General features: G+C 43.1%; 2 protein-coding genes and 1 long non-coding RNA gene across 8 annotated transcripts; 2 read left to right on the top strand and 1 right to left on the bottom strand.

Annotated features, from left to right (window-relative positions):
• Positions 1 to 31: 31 nt before the first annotated feature.
• On the top strand, positions 32 to 4,777 carry RGP1 (RGP1 homolog, RAB6A GEF complex partner 1). 3 transcript variants are annotated; one of them, XM_051965065.1, is made up of 10 exons: positions 32 to 129; positions 334 to 630; positions 732 to 866; positions 1,370 to 1,506; positions 1,990 to 2,073; positions 2,158 to 2,307; positions 2,689 to 2,835; positions 3,103 to 3,230; positions 3,488 to 3,677; positions 4,378 to 4,777. In XM_051965065.1, exons 3-10 carry the CDS (start codon positions 751 to 753, stop codon positions 4,599 to 4,601), a joined length of 1,176 nt encoding a protein of 391 aa, XP_051821025.1. In that variant the 5' UTR covers positions 32 to 129; positions 334 to 630; positions 732 to 750; the 3' UTR covers positions 4,602 to 4,777. The 3 variants fall into 3 exon arrangements, with proteins under 3 accessions (XP_051821025.1, XP_051821031.1, XP_051821016.1); XM_051965071.1 differs by having other exon boundaries at positions 58 to 129; positions 450 to 630; XM_051965056.1 differs by lacking the exon at positions 32 to 129 and having other exon boundaries at positions 167 to 630.
• MSMP (microseminoprotein, prostate associated) lies at positions 4,729 to 8,512 on the bottom strand. 4 transcript variants are annotated; one of them, XM_051965105.1, is made up of 3 exons: positions 5,739 to 6,317; positions 5,334 to 5,442; positions 4,729 to 5,021 (listed from the first exon to the last, which is right to left on the bottom strand). In XM_051965105.1, exons 1-3 carry the CDS (start codon positions 5,863 to 5,865, stop codon positions 4,841 to 4,843), a joined length of 417 nt encoding a protein of 138 aa, XP_051821065.1. In that variant the 5' UTR covers positions 5,866 to 6,317; the 3' UTR covers positions 4,729 to 4,840. The 4 variants fall into 4 exon arrangements, 1 of the variants encoding a protein (XP_051821065.1); XR_007948137.1 differs by lacking the exon at positions 5,739 to 6,317 and adding an exon at positions 8,415 to 8,512 and having other exon boundaries at positions 4,931 to 5,442; XR_007948134.1 differs by lacking the exon at positions 5,739 to 6,317 and adding an exon at positions 8,330 to 8,428 and having other exon boundaries at positions 4,931 to 5,442.
• LOC127540425 (uncharacterized) lies at positions 6,327 to 7,985 on the top strand. Its single transcript, XR_007948138.1, has 2 exons — positions 6,327 to 6,509; positions 6,612 to 7,985. It is a non-coding gene; the product is annotated as an uncharacterized LOC127540425 (long non-coding RNA).
• Positions 8,513 to 16,267: the final 7,755 nt, after the last annotated feature.

Raw genomic sequence — 16,267 nt, 5'->3', positions numbered from 1 at the left:
TCTTCCACGGAATCAGACAGGAAGTCCCGCCTCCCGGGCTGGCGTTGCCACGCGCGTCACGTTACGTTACGCCACGCCGAGCCGGAGGGACGAGGAAGTGGAAGCACCGGCTGGCCCGGAAACCCGGAGGTTTGGAGGGGTCCCCGCGGATCATTGGGGGCGGGTCCTTGGGCCAGCGGCGCTGAATCCCGGGAAGCTGTAAAAAGAGGGGGACTTGGAGGGGGGGAAGGGAAGACGGGGACCGGGATCGGGAGTGCCCGGGGTGGGGAAGGGTCGCCCCGCCGCGGCCGGTTCGTTTTCTGCCTCCCCAGAGTCTCTCCTTGGGGCCATCAGGTGTTTCCCCTCGCTACGGCCTCAGCGCAGCCGCTTCACGTTCCCCGGATGCCCCCAGGGCTGGGCTCCTACTTCCCCACCCCGCTCGGCCAGCAGTCTTGTCGCCTCCTCTCCAGACTCGCCAGCAGGCCGCCCCGTGGGAATGGGCCCCAGCCTGCCCTGCTCGTGAATTGTCTGCGGAGTTGTTGGCGTGGGGTCTCCTCTATTAGTCCGAGCCCTCGAGAGCTGGGGCTGTCGGTTGCCTTTCTTTGGAGCGCCAGCTCCCGACGCTGCTCCTGGCACATAGTAGACCCTTAGGTAAATGCTGGTTAACTGCTGCCATCATCACGTCCCTGTGTTCCACACCCCCCTTTGCCCTACATGTTCAGTGCTGACATTTGATCTCTGCCGTTCTGTAGAGCTGCTCCCGGGGCTACCATGATTGAATTGGTAGCAGAGCTGAGCCGGGGCCCTGTGTTTCTGGCTGGGGAGGCGCTGGAGTGTGTGGTGACTGTCACAAACCCCCTATCTCCCACGGCCACCTCTGCATCCAGGTACTCACTACGGAAAAGCTCAAGTAATAGAGCGGGCCTCTGTCGTGTGACAGGGAAGGATCCCCCTCTGTGATTCTTGGAATGGTCAGTTTCTGTAACTATTCTCTCCCCCATTCTCCCCTCCTCATTAGTGTTTATTTTGTGAGAACATATATGTGTGTGTGTGTGTATGCATATATCCCTAGGTGTAGGGATATACGTATGCATATGCATAAGTATGCATAAACTTTTGTTCATTGGTTTACCTTTTTAGTGGGCATTTGATTTAGACACCCCTGTGCCATGACTCTGCCTTCTAACATTGTTAAAATTTGCCTTCTGGAAGTTCTTTGGGGAGTGGGATTATTGACTAGGAGCAGTTGTTTATGTGACTTGAGGATAGAACTTGGGAGATCAGGTTTCTTGAAACTGGAGTAGAAGGTTGTGAGGGAGGGGAATGGTTGTCTGCAAAGTTTGTGGGGATCAGGACTTACTTTCTGAATTATTTGTATCTTTCCCAACAGTGAAGCATTGGCCTGGGCCAGTGCCCAAATACATTGCCAATTCCATGCCAGTGAGAGCCGTGTGGCACTGCCCCCTCCAGACTCCAGCCAACCAGATGTCCAGCCTGAGAGCCAGACTGTGTTCTTGCCACATCGAGGTTAGGGATATGTATCTTTTGTTAGTTCAGGGCATGGAATCTGCCTTAACTACATCCTTGTAATCTGAGGAAGTTGTTGCTATATTAGGGTTGGACTGTATAGGTGATGATGTTGCTGTACTATTTTCACAACGTTGGGGGGAATAGCAGGAAGTGTCACTGTCAGACTCTGCCTTTGTCATCTAGGGTGGTGACTGTCAAAAGTCACATGGAAATGAAATCACATGTCCTGTTATACAATTTGTGTGTATGACTGTGACTATAAGATGGGAGTGGTCACCGATGATCCTTGTCATACAGGATGAGAGTAAGATTCCAGGATTGCATGCCCCCGTCATAGCCAAAGGAAAGGATAGACTAGGAATTGTATGGCATCTTAGATGCTGCCATTATTTGGTATTCCCTCTCCACTACTTTCATAGCTTCCTCTGTCCCTGACTTTGTATCTTTCAGTCTCATCCAGTTTTATTGTTCTCTCTCCAGGTGAGCGAGGTCAATGTATACTATCCACTCCTCCAAAGATTCTGTTTTGTGACTTGAGGCTAGACCCTGGAGAGTCCAAATCCTGTGAGTAGTTTTCTTTAATGCCTTCTAAATACATTTCTGTGGTTGGACAGGATTAGGGATATATTTTCTTATTTCCTGACCTAGATTCCTACAGTGAAGTGCTTCCTGCGGAAGGGCCACCATCTTTTCGGGGCCAATCTGTCAAGTATGTCTACAAGCTGACCATTGGCTGCCAGCGGGTCAACTGCCCCATCACTTTGCTTAGGGTGCCACTGAGGGTACTTGTGTTGACTGGTGAGTGGTAGGGGCATTGGGAAGAAGGGGAATGGGAGAGAAGATAATAGTACTTAAGGTATGGAATGAGGAAGACTTCAGGGAAGTTTCCCATTTTCACTGAAGCTGTTATAGGATGGTAAGGACTGGGGCTCTGAAGAATAGATTGAGTTCATGTTCTTGTGATCTCTTCACCATGGTGGAGCTTCATTCTGCCTGGTCACTATTCTGTTCCTTTATGGTTTCACTGTTTATTGTCTCCTTCTGGCACTGTCATCTGTTCTGTTTCTGTTTTGGAGATCCACATCTAATTTGTTTCCACTCTCCTGGGTTGCTTCTCAACAATCTTAACTTCCATATACCCTGTTCCCTTATGTACTTTATCCCTTATTCTCTCCCCAGGCTTCCAGGATGCCCTGTTTCCCCAGGATGAAGCTGTGGCTCCCTCCAGCCCATTCCTAGAAGAAGAAGAAGCAGGTAGAAAGGACTCAAGACTAGCAGAATTGGCAGGAGAGTTCCTCATGGCTGCTACCTCCCGCCGCAGTTTGTGTAAGAATATTTCCCTCCACAAAAGCCTCCCTTCAGAGATAACTCCATTTGTATACTCATAATTTGTGAGGAAGACTGCCCTCTAGTCATTCTAGGGTCCAGGAATTCCCCCCCTCTCCTCCATCCTATCCATACCCCCATTCCTTGCCATCCTCTTTTTTTTAGTTTGTTGCAATTCTAATCCAATCCCTACTGGATCATCCTTAGGAAGGGATTTTTGCTGGTATAGGAGTCCTGGCTCACAGATCCCCATTCCCCCACCCCCAGATCTATACAATATCAGTGACGGTCGCGGGAAGGTTGGGACCTTTGGAATCTTCAAGTCCGTGTACAGACTTGGGGAGGACGTAATAGGGACCCTCAATCTGGGGGAGGGGACTGTGGCCTGTTTGCAGGTGAGGGGGAGAAAATACCATGGGGGGAATGAGGGATGGGGTTGCAACTTGGAGTTGAACTATTTGTAGGGATGGGAGGCTCGGATGGGATATATGAAGGAAGCCTTTTTGGGGATGGTGAAATAGCATATCCAAGGTGGTGGTGGGGATGGCTTACAATTGGGGTGATAAAAAGACTGTGTATGGGTAAAAATGACTATCCTGTCAATGTAGTGAGCACTAATTTCCACTTGTGAATGTTTTTCTATACTATCAAGTTCTCAGTAAGTCTGCAGACAGAAGAGACTGTCCAGCCTGAGTATCAGCGGCGCCGGGGGGCAAGTGGGGTTCCATCTGTGTCCCATGTCACTCATGCCCGACACCAGGAATCCTGTCTTCACACAACCAGAACTAGCTTCTCTCTTCCCATTCCATTAAGCTCTACCCCAGGCTTCTGCACAGCCATTGGTGAGGTTCTACACCAGAGGTGGGATATGTCTGACCTACAGGGCCCATGAAATCATTTGCTAAGGCAACTACAGCTGATGGTGAGCTGAAAGCTAGGCATAAGAACCTCCTGCTTGAGTTCTATAAGTGTGATCTGCAAATGATGTTATAAATACCCAAAATACCCTTGGCAGAAAAAAACTTCCTCACCCCTGCTGTACACTGATAATCACCTCAGTGCTACCTCCAGTTGCTGTGGGATGGAATTATACTTTGTGCATGGGTGGGCAGAATTGAACTGCATTCCAAGTATTCCCCTCTTCCCCCCTCCCACCTTTAGGCTCTCTTGATTTTTTAACTACCTCACCCCACCCCCAAACTCTAGCAAACGCTTAGATTTACTGTCCATGTGATAATGTAGATTCCTGCTTCCCAACATACTCCAATCTTGATAAGGGTCCCACACAGAATTTAGGGTTGTTAGCTGCTTGCTACCTACTGCTTGATTTGATCTCAGGATCTCTTTTAAGTGTAAAAGTTGGCAGAGGTATCCATGCTCCTCCATCCCCACCTCTAGTTCTCAGCTTTGATAACTATTCCTGTTTCCCCATGTTTCTTAACACAGTGGCTCATCTCCTCTCACTGCCACCCCTTTTGTATTCCTTACCTTGCTGCTGCCTTTTCCCCTTTCTGATCTTTCACCCTATATTCTTTCTTCTAGTGTCCTTGAAGTGGCGGCTACACTTTGAATTTGTGACATCTCGGGAACCTGGCTTAGCATTGCTCCCTCCCATGGAACAGCCTGAACCTGTGGTCTGGATGGGACCTGAACAAGTGCCTGTGGACACCTTCAGCTGGGATCTCCCCATCAAGGTGCTGCCCACAAGCCCCACACTGGTCTCCTATGCTGCTCCAGGTCCCAGTGCCAGCACTGTCACCATCTGATCTGGGCTCCGGTTACCCCCTGTGGCACTGCTGTGTTTGGACACAGCACGAAAAACAAGACTCCTGCGTGGCCCTTTCCTTCCCTTCTGGGGCTGTATGAGTCTGAGAAGGGACTTCATGGCAGGCATTTGGTGGTCCATTTATTTATTTAGAATAAATTCACAGCTGCTAGTGGTTTCCTTGGAGGTGGCAGCAGCTGTAGTGGGCAGGCAGGCAGCAAAGTGGATGGTCAGTGGAACCTAACTGGGACGTGGTCCTGGGGCCCCAGAGTCAGGGGTGTTGGCTGAGCCCCATTCAGGATCTGGGGGGCCTCCTCTGCAGGGCAGGTGAGGGGCAGATTTTTGTACCAGGGAGATGTGGCAGGTCCCTTCCTCTCGTCGTACCTCACACCCAGCTGGGAAGTCGATGGGATGCTGGGACCTAGATGAACGTGATGGGTAAGGAAACTTCACACTAAGGTACTGTCTCCCCAGTAGCTCTGCCTTCCAGTTAAATCATTCTATTTCAGATACCCTTATTTTAAAACAAGAAGATGATTTGACTTCTACCCTGGACATTCTCCTATTCTGTATTCCTCTCCAAATCCCAATACAACATATTCTTCCTTTTCCCCCTGCCTTAATCCCTTTTTGTCACATCTAGTAATCCTGTGTCATCTACTTATTTTCCTCCTCCCAATCTCTTCTTCCTCATTTCTAGCCAGTCCCATTTTAGTAACTCCAAGTCACTTACGTATCACAGCAGCCCACACCAACGGGATGTAGGCAGGTACAGTGGAAACAGTCATTTCGGAGCCAGGATTCACCCAGGGTAAAATATTTCCCCTCATAGTGACAGGGAGCTGAGGAGAAATGAGAAAAGTTAGTGGGGGTGGGATGAGAAGGGCTTTGGCCTGGCATTGGAAAATTACACTACTCTAATTTTTTGTTTGTTTGTTTGTTTGTTTTACTATCAAGATTACAGGGGGATTTGTAAATCATTTGTACTCTGGGCAGGGAGAAAAGTGGGAAAGAAGGAAAAGGGGAGCATCCTTCCTTAAATAAGAAGTATGCTTGTGGTAAGGATCAGACTCAAATCATCTCCCCCAAGTTTCCCAATTTCCTATTTTCCTGCTCTCCCCCTTTTCATCTGCTTTACCTTGAGCTTGAAAGTAGCATTTGCTGTGAGCTCCTTGCAGTTGCAAGAGGAGTGAAATCACCAAACAGATGGTTTCCCAGCTTCTTGGGGTCCCCCTAGTTCTCCCCATCCACTGCCGAAGTGCCATTCCTGCAGGGTTAGCTTATTCTCTGTCTTGTCTCCTCTACTTCTGTTTTCCCTCTTAGTCTGTCTCCCCTGGGCTCTTGTCTCACACCATGCTATGCCCTCTGCTCTTGCAGGCATGGGGATGTTTATAAAGTGAGGACCCTGGCCCCCTGCTGAGGAGAGCTGGAAAAGCTGTAACTTGGTGTTTCCTGGGGTGAGGGCATGAAAACAAGAGATCCAGCTTTAACAAGCTGTGAGAGCTGATTCATGTCCCAGCACAGCTTGGGAGGGGTGAGGGTTGGTGGACATGGAAGGGGTACTGAACTGGGCACTTCCCCAGTAAAGAGAAGTGGGAGGGGTGGTGGACTGCTAGGTGGTCCCCAGATCTTTTCCCTGACCTAGGGAGGAGGGAGCATTTTTTTCCTCTTTTCTGTTCATTCCTTCTCCCAAAGTGGGAGGGTGTAGGGTATTGGGATTCCTGCCTGGACCGGAGGGAGGCATTTCCTGGGGACGGTTAGTTCTGTGTCCCAGCCAAACCAAGGATCTGCAATGGGGCGCGACGGCCAGAGGCTCCAGAAAAGGGAACTAATGTTGCTGTTGCTACCTGGATTGAAGAAAGGTCGTTCCACATTTGAGATTGCTCCAGAGATGGGGCTACTACCTCAGGTGGAGCTTTCATCCTTTTTACAGGTCCCTCTCCTTTTCCCCCTTATTTGAGTCTCCCTTTCCCCTCAATCTGTTAGAGATGGATTGACTTTTCCTTCACAGGTGGATTCTTCACACACAGGTGAAGGCTTACAGTTGTCCTGAGATGAGTTGAGGTAGGGAATATCTGTAACATCCTAGATATGGGTTTCTCTATCAGATGTTCCAAAGATGTCACTCCCCATCCACATCAGCAAGCTTTCTCTCATTGCTCATCTCCAGTCTCTCAAAACATGGTTAAAACTTCCATAAATCCCCATTTGTCCCTCTCCCCTTCAACAAATATATTGGCAGCTCTTGTCTTAAGACAGTTTTTCTTAGTTCCCGGTGGGAATTATACTAAACCGGTATGTGGACAAATGTAGAGCCTTTCTTCATACCTCCTAGTCTGGGCCTTGGGAAGAAGGGAAGCAAAGTTCTGAGTTGTCCTTTGTTCTGGTGTTTTGTCTGGGCCATATTAAACTTCTCAGAAGTCTTCTGTTTGTACATTTACAAGGGCATGGGTAGTTACCAAAAACTTGCTAGAGCCTTGTATGTTGGACCAAATGTAACAAACCCTGAGTGCCTATATGGGAGATCTCTAAGTCCTGCTTTTAGAACAGAAGGGGCTGCTGTACTCCTTGCTCCCTGGCTCCAGCTGTCTTTTGGCAGACTGCCCTCCTGTGCTTCATGTTACCCCTTCCCTCCATCTCATGTCCCTAGCATCTCCCATTTTTCACCTGTGTATCATAGAAGGATTCTCCTTTAGGTGGGTGGTAGAGGTACTGTTGTGTAAAGGGAAGAACATTGAATTTGGAGGCAGATCTGACTAAATCCCATCTTTGTTGCTGTGTGACCATTGCCTTCTCTGGACTCAGTTCCTCCATAAGAGGGTGGGAGGAGGGCAGATGGTTTTGTAAGGTCCCAGAATTCACAAATCCTGTGCTATTGGCATTAAATTCATATTCTGGAGCTGGTTGGCTCTGGTCCCTGTTCCCTTCTGCCTCTTTTGTTTTTGGAGTAAGTGGGTTAAGGGGCTTGCTTAGGGTCACAAAGCTGAGTATTTGAGGCTGTATTTGAACTCAGGTCCTCTTCACTTTGGGGCCAGTACTCTGTCCACTGCTGCCACCTAGTTGCCCCTCCCTTTTCATTCTTGAAAGATAGTTGTAGCTGAATCTTAACACTAGCAGCTTTTCTCTTCCCAATGGAAGCTTCAAGCCTGAAGGGGATGGACTGTTCTCTATTCCTTGTCTCTTAAATTTAATTTGAACTCTGTTTGATTCATGGTTTTCTTATTCTCAACATTCCTGGTTGGTCAAGTATCTCATTGACTCCTAAATTGCTATTCTCTCACCCCCATATGATGTCAATTCTTTTCAAATGCCACTGTCAAAATTGAAGGATACTGCATTCATCTCCGATTTCTCAAAACATGATTAAAACTTCCATAAATCTGCATTTGCCCCATCTCTCTCCCTTCCAACAAATCCTTCAGCTCTCCTTGACTTAAGACACCTTTCCTTAGATACTGCACACAGGTTTAGGAATGAATCTTAAACACATCCTTAAACCCTTGGACCTGTACCAAACTTTTTATGTCCTTAGTCTTCTCCTTTCCTTTCCCTCCCCTCCCCCTCTCCCTTCCCCAGCCAGCCCTCTCCCTACATTGCAGGTGATTTCCAGGAAATCACCAAGGTGCACTGCATCTGGATTCTTACCTCTTCACAGAATGAGTACCGAAGAAAGCTTAAAAAAAAAAAAAATCAAACCGTGAATTGTGTCAGGAGGATGCCGGTACCAACCTGCAAGGGTTGTCTTGGGGCAGCTTATTTCGATTGGAGTGAGTGAATCTAGCCTAAAGCCATTAGCGACACAATTGACCACTACCTCATCGAGGTTCTTGGGTTTGGAGACTGGCTTCGTTAATCCTCTTTTTCCTTTCTCCCCAACTGGTGGCTTGCCGTCTCAGGAGAAATAGGGGAGGGGCAGAGGTTTGTCTAAGGGGAAATCTAGAGATCTGAGTTCTTGTTGGCCTATTAAAACCGGACGTGTGAGGTATTGTGAGGGTATATGGGTTGGTGAGTGAGGGGCAAGAGCGGGGATTGTAGGTAGCTATTATGCCGGAGGGTTGAGCATCTGCATCCTGAGAGAGGTTTGTATGTCGAGTCTAATTGGAAAGGTGCTGATGGGGGTCTTCTCACTGGCTGTGTGTATGTTTGTGTATCAGCTTGTGGCTTGGGATAGGAAGTGTTTGGGGTTGGCTTTGCGGATGCACAGTGGGGGAGGAGTGGTATGGCGTCTTTGGTGTATATAGTTGGGGGAGCAGAACGATGGCTACCGAAGACTGCTCTGTGTATTTGGAGACCGTTAGTGGGGGTAAGGACTGTGGGCGTGCACGGAGAACCTGTGCTCGGTTGGGGGCGTTGGCGTGCGCTGTATCCGCGGTGCGGGAGGGAGGGAGAGGTGGGGGTGTGAGCTGGCGGTTGGCTCACGCGGTGCTAGTTCTCGGTGCTGGGGGCGGTGGTGGTGGTGAGGGTGAGCGGGCGGTTGGCACGAGCCGGCCCCGCGGGGACAAGCAAAACATCCGCCGGAGGCCGGGCCGGGCCGGGCGGTGCTCCAGGAATCCAGGGCAGGTGCGCGGCTGCTGTGAGGAAGTGAGCACATTCCGGCCCCCTGGCCTGCAGGCGGACCGGCTGGCCCTCCGGGTGAGTCACCCCTGGACTCCTGGCTTCTGCACTGCCTGTAGGCCGGGTAGGCGGGGACTCAGCGGGGGGACTGGGGAAGAAGGGAGGCCAGGTAGAGACTGGAGTGGGCTAGGGAGCTAGAGGGAGGGGGTGTGGGGGTGTGGGTAGGGAGAAGATTTGGGGCATCACGAGATAGTCGTGTAGACTAATCCAGTGCAGTTAAAATTCACTTCTGTGCCCCTGACTTAAGGTTTAGAAATTAAATAGGCGTTTTTAAAATGCATTCTTTTTGCTCAGGGCTTCTCCCAAAGTGGTGCCTAACTGCCTGCTTTGTTATTTGCACACTGATTAGTCTTCCGAGCTTTGCCATCTCTTGAGATCTACAATTTGGTGGAGCGGGGTGGAGAAGGCAGGTACTATTACGGCTTTACACACAGGTGAATGAGAAAGACCAGGCTGGCGCTAGAGCTAGAGTGAATGGCCCTAGGGCAGAACCCGTTCTTCTAGTTTCTAGCTCGAGCCTTTAAAAAAGCCTGCCTCTTCTCCCCACCTCCATTAATCACTGACCTCCAAGAAGTTTACAATCTCACTTGGGTGACAGTATCTAGCTTTTATTAAACACCTACCACAAGATTATAAATGTGTTGTCCTTGACTCGTATATACCCAGTCTTACGTGCCTGTGATTGACTATTTGGGAATGGCTAGTCAAAGGGTCATAATTATTAGTCTCTTTAACTGCCTCTACTTGAGCATTTTCCCCTCTTCATCTTGTGTTTTGTTTCACCCAGAGTTCAGTATAGTAGTTTCCAAGCTCTGGTTATATTATTCTACATTTTGTTGTTGAAGTCGATCTTTCCTCCCCGGTTTTCTTTGCAAACGCTAAAACAAAAACCTGTTAAAATAGCTCATTAAGGTGGTATGCTTGCTTGGGAGTATATAATGGGAAGCTGAAATGGATTTTGGGGGACATATTTTGGCTGCAGTTCTTTCAGAACTTCTTGAGAACAGGGATTGTCTTTTGCTTCCCATTATATATAGTTTAAGACAACTAGTGTGACAGTGATACGGACCTAGAATCAGACACAAGTTCAAATTTCACTTCACTCACTAGTTGCGTGATGTTGGATAAGTCACTTAGCCTTTACCTTCATCCACTGGGGAAGGAAATGGCAAACTACCCAGTATCCTTGTCAAGAAAACCCCCATGGAGACTGTGGTATGCTTTGGGTCATGGGGTCATGAAGAGTTGGATAGGACTGACTAACAACATCCCTAGCACAGTTCCTGACACTTAGCAGGCAATTAATAAATGCTTATTGACTGAATTGAGAAATTCTGGTTGGAAGCAGGAGGGGTGTTTTCTTTTTTGGGGCTCTTAGGGGAAAAAAAAGGTTGTAATAGCCCCTGGTTACTCCTGAAGATGTCTACCAGTTCTAGGTCATTCAGAAGCCCTCCCTGCCTCTCCCTCTTTCTGGAATTCCTGTTCCAGACTGTGGGAGGTACCACTAAAATCATAAGGCTGGGGAAGGAGGGACAGTACAAGTGTCACAGGAAGGGAAAATGTGTTTCTAGCATCCCAGGGTGAAACTCATAGCATTATTAATCATAGAAAGATTATTATGTATGGTGATTCAGTTTTGCATATTGTTATTGTACAATGTTGTACTTCATGGGGTAAATATGTGGGCTAGTCTTAAATATACAATCGTACTATGGAGTTAATATTTCTAAACAGCTATTTTTTTGAATAATGTTTTGTTTTTTCCCATGTAAAAACAATTTTAACACTTTAAAAAAGGTTGAATTCCAAATTCTCTTCCTACCTTCCTTGCCTCTTCCCTTCCTGAGTCAATAAGCAATTTGATATAGGCTATGCATGTTCAATCTGCAAAAGTTTTCCACAGTATATATACAAACAATACCTAATGAAAAGATAAAAGTGAAAAATAATGTGTTTTAATGGGCATTGAGGCTCCATTAATTCTCTCTTTGGAGTGGATAGTTTTTTCATCAAGACTCCTTTGGAATTGTCTTCTATCATTGCATTGTTGAGAATTCATTCATAGTTGATCATCATTATTATTGTTACTATAATGTATACAACATTATAATGCTTACTTCATTTTCCATCAGTTCATGTCATTTCAGGTTTTTATATTGTCTACAGTTATTTTAAATGGAATCTCTAATTCTTCCTGTAAACAGCTATTTTTAAACATACTTATTTGGTACAACTCATTTGTCAGTTAGTGGCTGTCTTTATCCATATGAAATACAATATGATTTAAAATGTTTATGATTTCAAAGATTTTTACAGATAAAGATGAGCTGGAATAAGTGATTGTGACATTATAGGAGAGAAGGGAACTGAATTGGGCCTTAAAAGATAGATTGAATTTAGATACTATTGGAATTTGGCATTTGAGGTGGAAGGAGCCATTCTATGAATGTGTATGGAAGGATGTATATATAGAGACTGACTCTTGTGGTGACTGATTCTTTTATAAGGGATTTTGTATTGAGGAATAGTCAGTGTTAAGCTTGGTTTGCCAAGAAAACCACAAATGGGATTGTGAAGATCTGGAAACAATTGAAATGACTAAACAAGTTTGGATTCACAGAGGTAGGATCAAGTTAAGGAAAAGCTGTCATTATTAGCATGAAAAGTTCTGACATGATCTTTTTCTCATTATAGGTCTTTGAGCAAAGCAAAGAAGTATTGGGATGATACATAGTAGAGATAAGTTAACCATATTTGTCAGTCATTGTTTTCAATTACTATTTTCATTTTTGTTTTTGTATCCCTAGTGCTTGATACAGTAGCTGTTCAGTAGATGTTGAATTGTCCTTTTTCAGTGATTTGGGTATGCATTGGTGAATCTGTTATATAGAATCTGTTAATATGGTAATTTTTATTTAATTCACTTTGCATATTGTATACTTGTTCAGTAGTGTCCCTTCAGTAGTGCTGTTTGTTAGGGTCTTTGGGACCCATTTAGAGTTTTCTTGGCTGAGATACTAGTTTACTATTTTATTCTCCAGTTTGCATATATATTTTATGCCTATAATTTTCTTCTACTATACTCTATATAATACTATATATAATATATAATATATATAATACTATAATCATCATCACTTTTAACTCAACTTGTATCTGAAAATTTCCCTGAGCCAGAAGAAGTTTTTTTTCTCCTACTCCATATGGAAATATGGCCTAAGTTTCTTATAAGCAATTTAGAATTTTGCCACTAATTATAAAATAATTCCATTTTAAATTTCTTTTAAAGCTTTTGCAAAAGATCCAGGGCTTCCATGTATTGTGCAATGACAATGACTTCTTGGCAATTTTGAGACCTTATTTTTTTTTTTTTTAGATAAAAATATTTTGTTTAAAAAATCCTCAAAATTTAATGAAAAAGTCATTTGTTAGCTTAAGTACCTAGATATGGATTAAATTTATAAAAATAATTAACTTTTAAAAATATTACTAGCAAAGGTTAGGTAAAAATGGAAATTTTATTCAAAAATATGAAATGCATAAATATGAAATGCATAAATATATCTGGACTTAATATATCAATACACATTTCAGATTTACATAAAGTAAGACAAATAGTTGGAGTGATTCATTTTTCTTGGTTGGGCTGTGCCAGCTATAACAAAAATGCCGCTACTACCTAAATTAATTTGTGGGTTTATTGCCATCTTAATGAAACTACTAAGTTTCATTACTAAGGGAATTGATTACTTTTCAGAACTAGACAAAATAACAATAAATATTTGTTTGGGGAAAACAAAATATTGAGTTTTAAGGAAAATAATGGGGGGAAAAGAAAATGAATAATTGCCACTCTGTAAGAGTGTGGTATAGCAGATAGAAGACTAATCTTGGAGTTAGAATACTTTGAGTTAAAATCCTTGATTCCATGTGACATTGCCCTTGGCAATGTATAGAACTGTAAATTGTAGAATGATAATTACCAGTCTTTCTTTGTTGAGAGCTATTTATATGAAATGACAGGTCCATGGGTCCAAACCCTTTTTCTAAAATTTTTTTTGGCAAAAGTTGAAATCTTGCATGATGTTATTCTCTTTTAACACTAACACATATATGACTATTAATCTCCGATTCAAAAAAATCAAAATCTTTTAGACAAAAAGTATCATGATGACTTAATTCCTTGGATAACTCTAAAATGCTTGTTTTCCACTTAAATTTTGTTCAATTTTGATGTTATTGATATATTTTAAAACTGCATTTTTGCCCACTAAATCTCAGCCTTGGTTAAAAGCAAGGATATTCTGACCAGTTTTTACTTAATTCCATTACTCTCCTATTCTAGCCCTGTTCTTTTTCTGTTTTGCTCCTTCAGTCAGCCTAATTAGTATATTAGTACTAATATACTAAGCCTATATTAGTAGCTATGTCTCATTCTCTTTATCCTTTGTCTTCATTCCTCTTCTGTTCTGTTGGGCACCTTTAGAGGAAAACTTCACACTGACTTCTTCTACTGTAAATTCTTTCTTTCCTCAGTTCTACTCTTATACTTGCCGATAAGCATCACTCCTCTTTTGTTGATTCTCTAGCCCACAACTCTTTCTAGCTCATTTCTTTTAGCTCTTTTAAACTCTTCTTCATGCTACTTCTTAGTTTATAATCATGTTTAAAAAAAATTAATGTTCTTATCTCTCCATAACTTGAAGCCTTTTCCACTTTTCTTCCTTCATAAAGTACCATTTTTATGCTATAAAGATCACTGGACTGGGAACTAGAAAACCTGACTTGTAGTTGTAGTTCTACCATTAATGAACTTCCTAACCTCAGGAGAAGTCACTTCTTATATATGGTTTCTTACCTGTAAAATTAATGGATTCAACTAAAATCAAATATTTTAAGATTCTTAACACCTCCAAAATTCTATGAATGCTTATGTGATTAATTTTTCTTCCCTCTGATTCATATCTCTCTTTAAGGATGTAAAAATCTTTTTTTCTTTCTTTCTTCCTCTCTCTCCTTTTTCTTCTCTCCTTTCTCTCTCTCTCTCTCTCTTTCCTTTCTTTCTTTCCTCATTCACTTTTTAACCCCTTGCAAATCTTGTTTCCACTCCATTTCTCATCTAAAAATGCTTCCTTGAAAGTGACCATCTAATTGGCTTACTTTTTATCCTTTACAACCTCTTTGTAGAGTTTAATTCTGTTCACCATGCCCTACTAGAAACCTCTTGCTTTTGACCCAGATCTAATTTTGAAGATATGTTTCTGATTACTCCTGAATTCCTTTTTTATTCTTTCCATCTACTAAATGTGGGCATTTCCCAAAGTTTTGTTCTCAGTTCTCTTTTTTAGTTCTATAAGTTTTTCTTGACAGTCTAATCCTCTTCCATGGCTTCAACTATAATTTCTTTCCAAATGAATATCAAATCTCTATCTCTAGTTCCATACTTTTTTTTTCTTAGTTTGGTTTTATGATAGGAGATTCTTTAACTAGGAAATTCCCTTTGTTCATACAGCTCTGCAATTGTTTGGGAACCTATAAAAGAGTCAACCTTGTTCAGGATCACAGAGCCAAAATGTATTAGAAGGAGTACTTGAACCCAGGTTTTCCTGACTTTGAAGCCAACATTCTATGTTATATTTTTCCTTTAGTTCTAGCCCCACCTTTTTAGTTTCCTGTTGGACATTAATGTTTGGATAACTTACCAACCTCACACATTAAACAAACCAGCTCTTCATCTTAAATCCCTTATTTCTAGTAATGGTATGTCCACTTTGCCATGTACCAAAGTTCTCATGTCCAATCAATCAACAAGTCCTTTTTATTCTCCCTCCCTCCTCTTTCAAATCAATTGTATTCAGACTTTTCTATTTTTCCTATCTCCATCTATCTGGCCTTTATCTTTTGATTGGACTATTGGAATAACTTCTGCAGTTCTCCTCTCATCTAATCTCTTTTCCATTCTACCCTAAATATCCTGCTTCCAACAGTACTCATAATATTATTCCTTCGGTTAAAAACCTTCATTGCTCCTCATTGTCTACAGAATAAAGTCAACATCCTCAACAGGTCATTCAGGGTCTTCCATGCTGAGTCCTCAAAGTTACCTTTTGGTCTTGGTTTCTGTTTTTTTTTTTTTTTTTTACTCACTCTTTGATGTTGCCAATCTAGATCAGTGGCTATTCCCCAAATATCCTTTTCCTGCTTTTGTTTAACCTTTTCCTCTGTTTAGAATAATCTCCTTTCCTTTCTCTGTTTCCTGCATTAGGAATTTATTTCCTTGTAGCATCTTATTTCTATACAGGACCAGAGAACTTATTCTCCATGTGGCAATTTATTTTCCTATCTGCCTTCTTCTACAGTCAAGCGTCTATAGTCTTCCTTCAGAGGCCAATTCCATATCTGGTTCCAAGCTCAGTTAAACTTAACTCTCTCCCAGTTACAGATCCAGTTCAGCCATCTTCATAAATATATCTTAGATTCCTCCAGCCTGAATAATGTCATCTGGGTATATTGTAGAAAGAGATTTGTATGTAATGCCATCTTTTTAGCTTATATACACTATAAACTTTGAGGGTCAGGGACTAGAATTTATTAATTTTTGTCTTTTCCCTATCCCAAGCACAGTACTTAAGACATAGGAGGCATCATTTTTGAGTAAGAAGTTTTTTCAAATTAGCAACCTTCCTCAATTTCTTCTCTTAACATCTATTATCATTAGGTTGTAAGCTCCTTGAAGTTAAGGATCGACTATCTTTTGCCTCTTTTTGTAAATCTAGTGCTTAGCATGGCATCTGTCACCTAATAAATGTTTGTTGATTGATATCCAAGATCTTTAACCATATCATAATTATGAGGGATAGCATGTTTCATTGGATGGTGATATTAGATTCATAGTTAAAAGACCTGGATTCACATCTTAGCTCTACCTCTGATAGTTAACTAGTTGTATGACAGTGGGCAATCTGGTCTGATGATCATCTGTAAAATGAGAATGATAACACTTATATCAGTTTCCCAGGTTTATGTGAGATAATATATGTAAATTAATTTGCA

Source organism: Antechinus flavipes, chromosome 1 (assembly GCF_016432865.1).
Source record: "Antechinus flavipes isolate AdamAnt ecotype Samford, QLD, Australia chromosome 1, AdamAnt_v2, whole genome shotgun sequence".
NCBI classification, from domain to species: domain Eukaryota; kingdom Metazoa; phylum Chordata; class Mammalia; order Dasyuromorphia; family Dasyuridae; genus Antechinus; species Antechinus flavipes.
The sequence above is the reverse complement of the archived record's forward strand: the minus strand, read 5'-3'. Positions and strand labels throughout refer to the sequence as shown.